Raw genomic sequence first — 12932 nt, 5'->3', positions numbered from 1 at the left:
CGCACTCGTAGGAGGCAAGGCCTGTCTATGCAGCAACTTGCCCTGTCTTCTCCACTGAGGATCTTGGCAATCAGTGGCAATCACTGGTAAACAAACAACATTGCGAGACGTTCCGCCTATGCTCCATCAGCTTGCGAGGTCTCGTTTGCTGCCGAAGAGGTAGCCTAGTGGTAGGCACCTACACATATAACATCGACGCTCTGTAGCGTCATTGGATGATGTTTACTATCCTCGATTTGTTCCCCAAAGCTCACTCCTCAACCCCTCTGAGTTTGTCGCAACATTTTCGGGATACCCTTTATATCCAGTGGTGGCATCTCCCTTACACCTGAGGGGAATCTCCAAAAACCTTCGTTAGAATCGTTGAGGGGAACGATTTTTAAAAATAATATGAAGGCCTAAGCATGTGTAAGAGTACTGGGTGGTTATAATTAAAGTGCAACTACGCACAGAGGTCCAAGGTGGGCTGTAATTATTGTATGGCAGTCAAACTTAGTGCGTTAACGTAGAACCGATTTGCGCTGGAAATATATTAGTTCTGATTCTGGCCACCAGGTGAAAATCTGACGCTGTATACAGTTTGTATGACGATACGACACCCTTGCTGTCATTCAACAAGCCATAACGTTAGTGAACAATATGGCTATCGAGAAGGGAGACTGTGCGCTGTTAGTGAAACTTTCTCATGTGAATGGCAGCAATTACACAGTTGCATAGAGAGGAAGGTCTGAGGAGAGGCCCAATGTCATTAAACGGATTAAAGAAGGTGATAATGAGATTCGAAAACACATGTGAGCTTGATGTTGTACATGGAGGAGGAAGGCGACCTATCCCAGTGGAAGTTATTGACGAGGTTTCTGTTGCTGTAACTGACCATGCAGCATGTGCCCTGGCTAGCGCTAGTGGTCGGGCAGTGTCATGAGAATTGTTCATCCCATGGTTGTAGTTGTTGTTGTTGTTGTTGTGGTCTTCAGTCCTGAGACTGGTTTGATGCAGCTCTCCATGCTACTCTATTCTGTGCAAGCTTCTTCATCTCCCAGTACTTACTGCAACCTACGTCCTTTTGACTCTGTTTAGTGTATTCTTCTCTTGGTCTCCCTCTACAATTTTTACCCTCCACGCTGCCCTCCAATACTAAATTGGAGATCCCTCGATGCCTCAGAACATGTCCTATCAACCGATCCCTTCTTCTAGTCAAGTTGTGCCACACACTACTCTTCTCCCCGATTCTATTCAATACCTCCTCATTAGTTATGTGATCTACCCATCTAATCTTCAGCATTCTTCTGTAGCACCACATTTCGAAAGCTTCTATTCTCTTCTTTTCCAAATTATTTATCGTCAATGTTTCACTTCCATACAAATACTTTCAGAAACGACTTCCTGACACTTGAATCTATATCGATGTTAACAAATTTCTCTTCTTCAGAAACGCTTTCCTTGCCATTGCTAGTCTACATTTTATATCCACTCTACATCGACCATCATCAGTTATTTTGCTCCCCAAATTGCAAAACTCCCTTACTACTTCAAGTGTCTCATTTCCTAATCTAATTCCCTCAGCATCACCCGACTTAATTCGACTACATTCCATTATCCTCGTTTTGGTTTTGTTGATGTTCATCTTATATCCTCCTTTCAAGACACTATCCATTCCGTTCAACTGCTCTTCCACGTCCTTTGCTGTCTCTGACAGAATTACGGCCGGCCGTGGTGGCCGATCGGTTCTAGACGCTTTAGTTCGGAACCGCGCGACTGCTGCGGTCGCAGGTTCGAATCCTGCCTCGGGCATGGATGTGTGTGATGTCCTTAGGTTAGTTAGGTTTAAGTACTTCTAAGTTCTAGGGGACTCGTGACCTCCGATGTTAAATCCCATAGTGCTCAGAGCCATTTGAACCATTTTTGACAGAATTACAGTGTCATCGTCGTACCTCAAAGTTTTTTATTTCTTCTCCATGGATTTTAATACCTACTCCGAATTTTTCTTTTGTTTCCTTTACTGCTTGCTCAGTATACAGATTGAATAACATCGGGGAGAGGTTACAACCCTGCCTCGCTCCCTTCCCAACCACTGGTTTCCTTTCATGTCCCTCGACTCTTATAACATCCCATGGTTAACAGTACGAAAAGCTTTGCGATCTATTTTACACTGGCAGGCGTACAAGATCCAGACGGTGCAGCAACTGTAACCTCTTGATCTGCAGCAACGTTCTGAATTTGCTCTTCGGTTTCTGGCACGTATCGAAGTTGATAATATGTGCTGAGGCAATATTCTATGGAATGATGAGACACATTTTACGCTTCAGGATGCACCGAATACACAACTGCCCAATTCTGGGTGCTCGAAGTGCGATTGCACTCGCCGTATGTGATTGTGTAGTGTGGATTCACAAGCACCTTTATCGTCAGTGCGTTCGTCTTTGAAGTGGATACACCAAGAAGGCCTGTCAGGTGTCCCATGACGTGTGCACATTATCGAGACCTGCTTGTGATTCCTGCTTTGGAAGAGCACAACTGTGTGAAAACCACTGTTTTCATGCAAGATGGGGCAACACCTCAGATGGCCTGTCCGGTGAAAGATCTGCTTAATGCTACGTTCCATAAACGTGTTACCTTCAGAGGTTTTCTAGATGGGCTGCAAGATCACTTGATTTTCTTAATTCATGTGACTTTTAGCTGTTGGGATATCTAAAAAAAGAAAAAAAACACCTAATTTACCAGGGACACTGATTTGAAGGCCAGTGCGCAGGAACTGCAACAGTTCTTCACGAGATTTTATGGATGAGGCATCTCGTCGACGCCTTCAATGCTCATACTGAACAAATTGCGTAAGCGGCAGTTAATAAAAAAAAACATTATGGCTTACTCACTTGTTTGACCCATTCTGCCCACGTCCCATTTTTAATCCATTACATCCATTACATATGGAAACATTAGAAGACTATTCTGGACTTGCGGTATGTTTTGAGAGACGACAAGCGACTCTGAGTTACTGCACAGACAGGAATCAGTCTAATTAGTGAACCTTCCACCTGACTACCTGTCCCATGTGTCCGCTAAATTGATTTCACCCTTTAACCCTTTGAGCCTCATTGGTTTCTAGCTGAACCCACCATTATATATACAGGGTGAGTCACCTAACGTTACCGCTGGATATATTTCGTAAACCACATCAAATACTGACGAACCGATTCCACAGACCGAACGTGAGGAGAGGGGCTAGTGTAATTGTTTAATACAAACCATATAAAAATGCACGGAAGTATGTTTTTTAACACAAACCTACGTTTTTTTAAATGGAACCACGTTAGTTTTGTTAGCACATCTGAACATATAAATAAATACGTAATCAGTGCCGTTTGTTGCATTGTAAAATGTTAATTACATCCGGAGATATTGTAACCTAAAGTTGACGCTTGAAACCTCCGACGTTCAGTTGCGTGTTGTAACAAACACGGGCCACGGTCGGCGAGCAGCATCTGCAGGGACATGTTTACGATGACGACCGTGTTTACGAGAGTGGCTGTAGTGCACTGTTGTGGTTTGGTCTAGCTGTCGCAGTGTCCGCATGTAGCGCTTGCTGCTATTGTTATTCTGCATTCGTCTCCGCACGCAGACTAACTGTAGTACACCGTGTTACCAGACGTCTGTGATAGTGTAGTGTTGTAGGAACTGTGACCATGGCGTATTCGAACTCTGAAACGGCGGAGATGATACTCATATATGGCGAGTGTCGACGAAATGCAGCTGAAGCCTGCAGGGTGTATGCAGAACGGTACCCGGACAGAGAGCATCCAACGTGCAGCACATTGCAAAACATCTACCGCCAACTGTATGCAACAGGTATAGTCGTAGCACGCAAACGGGTCCGTAACAGGCCCGTCACAGGAGAAGCGGGTGCAGTTGGTGTGTTAGCTGCTGTTGCCATGAACCCACACATGAGTACACGGGACATTGCGAGAGCCGGTGGACTGAGTCAAAGTAGTGTCACGCGCATACTGCATCGTCATCGCTTTCACCCGTTTCATGTGTCGCTACATCAGCAATTACATGGTGATGACTTTAATCATCTAGTGCAATTCTGTCAATGGGCATTAACAGAGAATGCGTTGCAGTTCTACCTGTTTACCGATGAGGCGGGTTTCACAAACCACGGGGCAGTGAATCTACGGAACATGCATTACTGGGTCGTGGACAATCTTCGCTGGCTCAGACAGGTAGAGCAACAGCGACCGTGGACTGTAAATGTTTGGTGCGGAATCATTGGCGACCACCTCATTGGTCCTTACTTCATTGCAGGGGCCCAAACAGCTGCAACATACATCGCGTTTCTACAGAATGATCTGCCAACGTTGCTCGAAAATGCCCCACTGGAAACGCGTCGACGTATGTGGTATCAGCATAATGGTGCACCTGCACATTTCGCAATTAACACTAGGCTGACCCTTGAGAGGATGTTCGACGGGTGTTTCATAGGACGTGGAGGACGCATAAATTGGCCAGCCCGTTCTCCTGATCTTACACCTCTGGACTTCTTTCTGTAGGGTACGTTAAAGGAGAATGTGTACCGTGATGTGCCTACAACCCCAGAGGGTATGAAACAACGTATTGTGGCAGCCTGCGGCGACATTACACCAGATGTACTGCGGCGTGTACGACATTCATTACGCCAGAGATTGCAATTGTGTGCAGCAAATGATGGCCACCACATTGAACATCTATTGGCCTGACATGTCGGGACACACTCTATTCCACTCCGTAATTGAAAACGGAAACCACGTGTGCACGCGTACCTCACCCCTCATGGTAACGTACATGTGCGTCAGTAAAAAAGACCAATAAAAAGGTGTTAGCATGTGGACGTAATGTGCTGTTCCAGTCTTCTGTACCTAAGGTCCATCACCGTTCCCTTTGGATCCCTATGTAAATCGGTGCTCTCCGATACACACGATCGAACAGCGGAGGAGTGGTACTCAAACGTCGACTTTAGGTTACAATATCTCCGGATGTAATTAACATTTTACAATGCAACAAACGACACTGATTACGTATTTGTTTATATGTTCAGGTGTGCTAACAAAACTAACGGGGTTGCATTAAAAAAAACGTAGGTTTGTGTTAAAAAACATACTTCCGTGCATTTTTTTTGGTTTGTATTAACCAATTACACTAGCCCCTCTCCTCACGTTCGGTCTGTGGAATCGATTCGTCAGTATTTGATGTGGTTTACGAAATATATCCAGCGGTAATGTTAGGTGACTCACCCTGTATATATATATATATATTTAAGAACCAGTGTCTTTGCCATGAAATCACTGATGACACTGCAAGACAGAGACTTCTAGTGGTATTGACCGACCACGGCATTACTGCACTTGGCCTTCTGTGGCCGATGTCGGAAACACGCGGTAACGTTAAGTAAACAAGTACAGCGGTGTCTAAGGAAATCTCATTGAACTGAGAATGATTTCAAGACAGTTGCGCATATACTATCAAGTGGTTCAGCGAGTCCTTGTGAAATATCCCGATAAAAACTCTGTGGTAAGCCAACCGAAGACCCCTCACTCCCAGGTGCTACATATAGTGGTCGACTAAAGTACTGACGTACGTCTGTGAGTGTAGTGCACTGCAGAAATCACTCATAGCGTTCAGAGCAACAGTCGTGGTGGAGATTGTGCTATGCGAGTGTAGGAAATTCTGACAAATTTTATAGTGGCCATATTGGGAGATCGCTGACAGTGAAAGTAAGTATATGTAAGTTATTGCAACATAAATTTGATTTTCTACTACGGGTCTTATGAGTATTATCGAAATGAAAACACTGCGATAGTATATAGTTGTGAAAGATAATTTATTAAAATTTAGGCCGATTTTTGATTGTTATTTACAACTATAGTTTGTTTTAAGTATTATGACATCAAATAAATGTGTGTGAAATTCCTAAGGGACCGGACTGCTGAGGTCATCGGTCCGATAGACTTACATACTACTTAAATTAACTTATACTAAGAACAACACACACACACACACACACAGACACACACACACACACACACACACACACACACACACACACACACACACCCATTCCCAAGGGAGGACTCAAACCTGCGGCGGAAGGGTCCGCATTATGACTTCATGGAAGCTTCGAGATGTGGGGATTTTTTTTAGCAAAAATGCCAAATTGCTTTGAAATACATCACATAAAATGATGAATGAAAGGTTGAAAAGCGAAACTATCTCTTAAAAAAAATTGACTGTTTACTTTTCTCCAGTGCTTACCCATAGTCATTGCTTGCTATGATAATAAACGTTAATTATGCGAAAAATTTTAAAATTGTGTTTCTTCGTGTTGTTAGTAGTCATAGTCCGCCTCCGTAGCGTAGCGGTAGCTTTACTGCCTATCACGCAGGGGGACTGGGTTCGATTCCCGGCAGGGAACTGGATTTTGTGTTATTTTCATCATCATTGACTAGCAAGTCGCCGAAATGGCGTCAACTGAAAAGGACTTGCAATACGGCGGCCGAACTCCCTCCCGGCCAACAATGCCATAAGATCATTTCCATTTATTTGGTAGCCATAGGGTTAACTGTTTGTTGCTGACAGCCTGTATTAGAGGCTATCACAGTTATGAGAATCTAAATGAACCTCTGTGCTGAAACAATGTTGATGATATGTGGCCCAGTGTCATGGCGCATTGTCATCCATAAAGAGTGCATCGTTATTTGGGAACAAGAAGTCCCTGAATGGCTGTAAATGGTCTCAGTTGGCTTAGCTGGGCTAGAGGACCCAGTCCATTCCATGTAAGAATAGCCCATACCATTATGGAGCCACCTCCAGTTTGCACAGTGCCTTGTTCACAACTTGGGTCGGCTGGTCCCGGCGGAGGTTCGAGTCCTCCCTCGGGCATGGGTAATTTAGGATAATTTAGGTTAAGTAGTGTGTAAGCTTAGGGACTGATGACCTTAGCAGTTAAGTCCTATAATATTTCACACACCTTTGAACATTTTCTTTATTAATGAGACTTGTTTTCTACAATTTCAAAATGGTTCAAATGGCTCTGAGCACTATGGTACTTAACATCTGAGGTCATCAGTCCCCTATAACTTAGAACTACTTAAACCTAACTAACCTAAGGACATCACACACATCCATGCCCGAGGCAGGATTCGAACTAGCGATCGTAGCGGTCGCGCGGTTCCAGACTGTAGCGCCTAGAACCGGACAGTCATGCGGCCGGCTACAATTTCAAATGTAATACTTGTTTCTGCTGTTTGCTTTCACAAAGTTACCCCTGTCATCTATGGAATTTCCAGCAGCTGAAGATAATTTGTGTAGAATTTAACTGTCATACCGAATAGTCTACCCGTGTAACTTATTTATACCACCTTACCCATACTTAATCAGGTCTCCAGACTTATCGGCAGCAGTAAAAATTTTCCAAAATGGTTCAAATGGCTCTGAGCACTATGGGACTCAACTGCTGAGGTCATTAGTCCCCTAGAACTTAGAACTAGTTAAACCTAACTAACCTAAGGACGTCACAAACATCCATGCCCGAGGCAGGATTCGAACCTGCGACCGTAGCGGTCTTGCGGTTCCAGACTGCAGCGCCTTTAACCGCACGGCCACTTCGGCCGGCTAAAAATTTTCCACGAAATCTACAAACACGTTTCTCCACTTGTAAACAAAATGATTTTGTGACCAGTTCAGGTACAATTAACGTACTTGTAGCTTCCATTACTAATGGCAGTACTATGCGAGAACACAGTGTAGCTGACCAGTACGCTGGGTGTTGACCAGACTACCCACAAATATTATAAATATGTATGTATGTGTGTGCGTATGTTCAACATCTCCTCCTAAATCACTGGACCGATTTCAAAAAACGTGGTACGCATGTGCCTTTCTGTCAGGCAACAATTGCTGTGGGTGTAAGAACTACCTGCCTATCATAGTTTAGGAGATATGGCGGCGCAAGCAACGAGATGCGCCAAAAAATACTGTCTCACCCGAGAAGCTTTAATACATTTATTCTTTACTACAGGGATTCTCTTAGAATCGAATCAAGTTATGGAAATCCCTGACATCGGTTGCTCTTTTGACAGCATTCAACTACTACCAAGCGCAACGGGCTGTAGACGAAAACAATGACCGTCTCTAGAGCTATGAATATGTGTAGCCATAGAGACGTTTACAAAATCGCGTTGTAGACAGGCGAAGTAGCTGCGCCCATTGTACAGAAACTGTTTCGTAATTTAAAAAGTCATTTCACTAATACATAGAATTTTTCCGATGTTACACTATAAACACAGTTCATTTTCTGTTTTCGCCTATAACAGAAAACTGACGCAATGAATACACGAGGAATGCGGTGTGTGTCAGCTAGTTTAAGGGGAAAAAAAGCTAAAGTATGCTGTTACCTTAAAGTAACACTTCAGTCACAAAGTTGCCCAGTTTTTCGGCATTTCATTTTACATACATCGAGAAGCCATGACTTAGTTCCTTAGAATATTGTAATGCGGGTAGCCGTTAAACTGCATAATGAACGGAAGTAAAACGAACGGCTAGACAGTTGTAATTGGCGATTTCTTTGTTGTTACAATCGGTTTCGCTGAATTAAAACAGCATCTTCAGGTGAATTACATAAGAAGGAAAAGTTCCGACGTAATACGTGTGATCAAAATACTATAACAATCTTTTCAAAAAATTTTAACCTCTCAATAACAATGTCAGTATGTTGCGATTTTAACTTGTGTGTCCTACATTTCATGAATTCAACGCGGAAACGCTTATCGGCTTGACATTTATTCATAACGGTGTACGGGTGAGTGAAGGGGGAAGGGTTTGAGAAAGCGTCGGTGGGTGGGGTTAGCCATTTAGCTCGTTGGATGCCCCAATTTTGATCATTCCTTATTTATGTGTCTCATTTTAAGTGATTGTATTTATATATAGCTTTTTTTTCTCGTTGAGCTCCACCGCACTATTCGCCTCGATGTCCTGTTTTATTTATTTTGCCCGCATCTCGTGGTCGTGCGGTAGCGTTCTCGCTTCCCACGCCCGGGTTCCCGGGTTCGATTCCCGGCGGGGTCAGGGATTTTCTCTGCCTCGTGATGGCTGGGTGTTGTGTGATGTCCTTAGGTTAGTTAGGTTTCAGTAGTTCTAAGTTCTAGGGGACTGATGACCATAGATGTTAAGTCCCATAGTGCTCAGAGCCATTTGAACCATTTTTTTTTTTATTTATTTTGACGGCTTAACCCTCTTGAGGGATTTGATTTTTGACTACGAACGTTGGGGGTGTCTTGGTGCGCAATTGTGTGACTGTTGGTAAGTGAGTTTTAATTCTGATGTTTCTGTCACTTTAAATACCGGGTGATCAAAAAGTCAGTATAAATTTGAAAACTTAATAAACCACGGAATAATGTAGATAGGAAGGGAAAAATTGACACACACGCTTGGAATGACATGGGGTTTTATTAGAACAAAAACAATGTTGCGCTGGACAGCAAAACATCAGTGACTGCGCATGACAATCATGTATAAAAGGAGCTGTAATGAAAGAAAGAATCAGATACGCCATCAGTCGCAGCATGTTGACGTTACCTGAAAAGGCGCTTTTAGTGAGGCTGTATTATCAGAATGGGGAATGTGCTAGTTCAGCGTTACGATCCTATCACCATAGGAAGGGGATTCGAACGGGTAAAGGTCGTTGACAAATGCTGTTGTGGCGAGAATGATTTCGAAGTTCGAAGCCATGGGTTGTTTAGACGATAGACCCCGTAGTGGCCGACCGAGCACAAGGCGTAATGCTGCTGAGACAGTTGAGGAAGAAATGCAGACTGTAGCGGGTTCGTCTATGCACGGGGAAGTCAGCGCTCGTGCAGTCGCACGTCGCACCGGCATTCCATACACTACTGTATGCTATCCGTACAAAATCCATCGACATCATGAACTGTTACCTGGCGATTTAGTGAAGTGGAGAACATTTGCGGTGTGGGCGTTTCAAAAGATGGCGGAAGATGACGATTGGTTGAGTAACGTGTTGTGGACCGACGAAGCTCATTTCACGCTCCGTGGGTCTGTCAACGCTCACAATTCTAGAATTTGGGCTACCGAAGATCCTAGAACTGTCGTCCAAACTCCGTTGCACGACGAGAAAGTCACGGTATGGGTTGGATTTACCACATCTACCGTTATCGTGCCTTTTTTCTTCGAGGAAATGCGTGATTCTCGTTTTGTAACTGCTACCGTGACGGGTGAGAGGTACACCGATATGTTACAGAATCGCATCATTCCGAGCCTGGCTGATAAACACCTGCTGGAACGTACCATGTTTATGCAGGATGGCGCTCCACCCCATATTGCTAGACGCGTGAAAGATTTCTTGCGCGCGTCGTTTGGTGATGATCGTGTGCTCAGCCGCCACTTTCCTCATGCTTGGCCTCCCAGGTCCTCGGACCTCAGTCCGTGCGATTATTGGCTTTGGGGTTATCTGAAGTCGCAAGTGTATCGTGATCGACCGACATCTCTAGGGATGCTGAAAGACAACATCCGACGCCAATGCCTCACCATAACTTCGGACATGCTTTACAGTGCTGCTCACAACATTATTCCTCGACTACAGCTATTGTGGAGGAATGATGGTGAACATATTGAGCATTTCCTGTAAAGAACATCATCTTTGCTTTGTCTTACTTTGTTATCCTAATTATTGCTGTTCTGATCAGATGAAGCTCCATCTGTCGGACATGTTTTGAACATTTGTATTTTTTTGGTTCTAATATAACCCCATGTCATTCCAAGCATGTGTGTCAATTTGTACCTCTCTATCTATATTAATCCTGTGATTTATTCAGTTTTCAAATTTATACTGACTTTTTCATCACCCGATACTTTACATAAGATGTATTAAAATATCAAAAAATTATAAGAAATCTCGAAAAAATTTTAAAAAGTTTTAAAAAATTTTTTGGGACGTTGGTATAGAATTTCGATGATCATACAGGGTGTTTCAAAAATGACCGGTATATTTGAAACGGCAATAAAAACTAAACGAGCAGCGATAGAAATACACCGTTTGTTGCAATATGCTTGGGACAACAGTACATTTTCAGGCGGACGAACTTTCGAAATTACAGTAGTTACAATTTTCAACAACAGATGGCGCTGCAAGTGATGTGAAAGATATAGAAGACAACGCAGTCTGTGGGTGCGCCATTCTGTACGTCGTCTTTCTGCTGTAAGCGTTTGGTGTACACAACGTGCAAGTGTGTTGTAGACAACATGGTTTATTCCTTAGAACAGAGGATTTTTCTGTTGTTGGAATTCCACCGCCTAGAACACAGTGTTGTTGCAACAAGACGAAGTTTTCAACGGAGGTTTAATGTAACCAAAGGACCGAAAAGCGATACAATAAAGGATCTGTTTGAAAAATTTCAACGGACTGGGAACGTGACGGATGAACGTGCTGGAAAGGTAGGGCGACCGCATACGGCAACCACAGAGGGCAACGCGCAGCTAGTGCAGCAGGTGATCCAACAGCGGCCTCGGGTTTCCGTTCGCCATGTTGCAGCTGCGGTCCAAATGACACCAACGTCCACGTATCGCCTCATGCGCCAGAGTTTACACCTCTATCCGTACAAAATTCAAACGCGGCAACCCCTCAGCGCCGCTACCATTGCTGCACGAGAGACATTCGCTAACGATGTAGTGCACAGGATTGATGACGGCGATATGCATTTGGGCAGCATTTGGTTTACTGACAAAGCTTATTTTTATCTGGACGGTTTCGTCAATAAACAGAACTGGCGCATATGGGGAACCGAAAAGCCCCATGTTGCAGTCCCAACGTCCCTGCATCCTCAAAAAGTACTGGTCTGGGCCGCCATTTCTTCCAAAGGAATCATTGGCCCATTTTTCAGATCCGAAACGATTACTGCATCACGCTATCTGGACATTCTTCGTGAATTTGTGGCGGTACTTTCACTTCTATTCATCATTGTATTGTTACCAAAACGGAAAAATCTTGATAAATGAAATAGAACGCAGGCAGCTAGCAGTTGTCGCTGCAGAGCTACTCAGAGTGGTCTTCATAACTAAAACCAGTTATGCACTCGCGTGGCAAATAAGACGAACTGAGAACGCTTAGCCATCCGAATGTTGGTGAGACGGTGTCCCGTGTTGCAGGATGGACCCCTCTGGCAAGGTGGCGCTGATCACGGGGGCGGCCGGCGGTCTGGGCAGAGCCTTCAGCAGGGCGCTGCTGACTGCAGGCGCCAAGGTGAGTCGCTGCCTCCGCTCATACCTCACTTACAGCCTCGGCACATACCATGTCGAATAGCCTGAGCACTATATGGCTAACGCTACCCCTAACATGTTGTACAAATCTACTGTGTGTCTTTCTCCCTTTAGACTTCTCTTTTGTCAAGTTTTATTATTATTCTTATTATTACTACTTTTTTCCAAAGGCAAAGAAAATCTGTCAGAATATTTGCTTAGAATTGAGAGAGAGCTTGGAGCAGCTAATCTTGTCACATGAAATCACCGCATTCATAAAGAAAAAGGAGTCAGATAATTCCGAGTAGTACTCGCACACCGAGGGCTCCGTTCACACTTAATTACGTATACTAACGGTTCATTCATCCCGCAAATGGAGAATCTCGACGATTATTGCCAATTATCGATATCGATACAGGCAAGATGTGCGTGTACCCATTCCCGAGGAAATGAGGTCTTAACATACGAATAAAATGGTTCAAATGGCTCGAACCACTATGGGACTTAACATCTGAGGTCATCAGTCCCCTAGACTTAGAACTACTTAAACCTAACTAACCTAAGGACATCACACACATACATGCCCGAGGCAGGATTCGAACCTGCGACCGTAGCAGCAGCGCGGATCCGGACTGAAGCGCCTAGAACCGCTCGGC

At 44.1% G+C, this 12932-nt stretch overlaps 1 protein-coding gene across 2 annotated transcripts in view; it reads left to right on the top strand.

The window, feature by feature from the left end:
- LOC126473503 (15-hydroxyprostaglandin dehydrogenase [NAD(+)]-like) overlaps positions 1-12932 on the top strand; it is a 332530-nt gene that overhangs the window by 6525 nt on the left and 313073 nt on the right. For both annotated transcript variants that reach the window (XM_050100593.1, XM_050100592.1), the window contains exon 2: positions 12187-12280. In XM_050100593.1, coding sequence (XP_049956550.1) covers positions 12187-12280 — 94 coding nt within the window. The remainder of the gene's footprint in view (positions 1-12186; positions 12281-12932) is intronic.

The sequence above is a fragment of the Schistocerca serialis genome, chromosome 4 (assembly GCF_023864345.2).
Source record: "Schistocerca serialis cubense isolate TAMUIC-IGC-003099 chromosome 4, iqSchSeri2.2, whole genome shotgun sequence".
In the NCBI taxonomy this organism is placed as follows: Eukaryota; Metazoa; Arthropoda; class Insecta; order Orthoptera; family Acrididae; genus Schistocerca; species Schistocerca serialis.
This window is presented reverse-complemented; position numbering and strand designations above follow the sequence as displayed.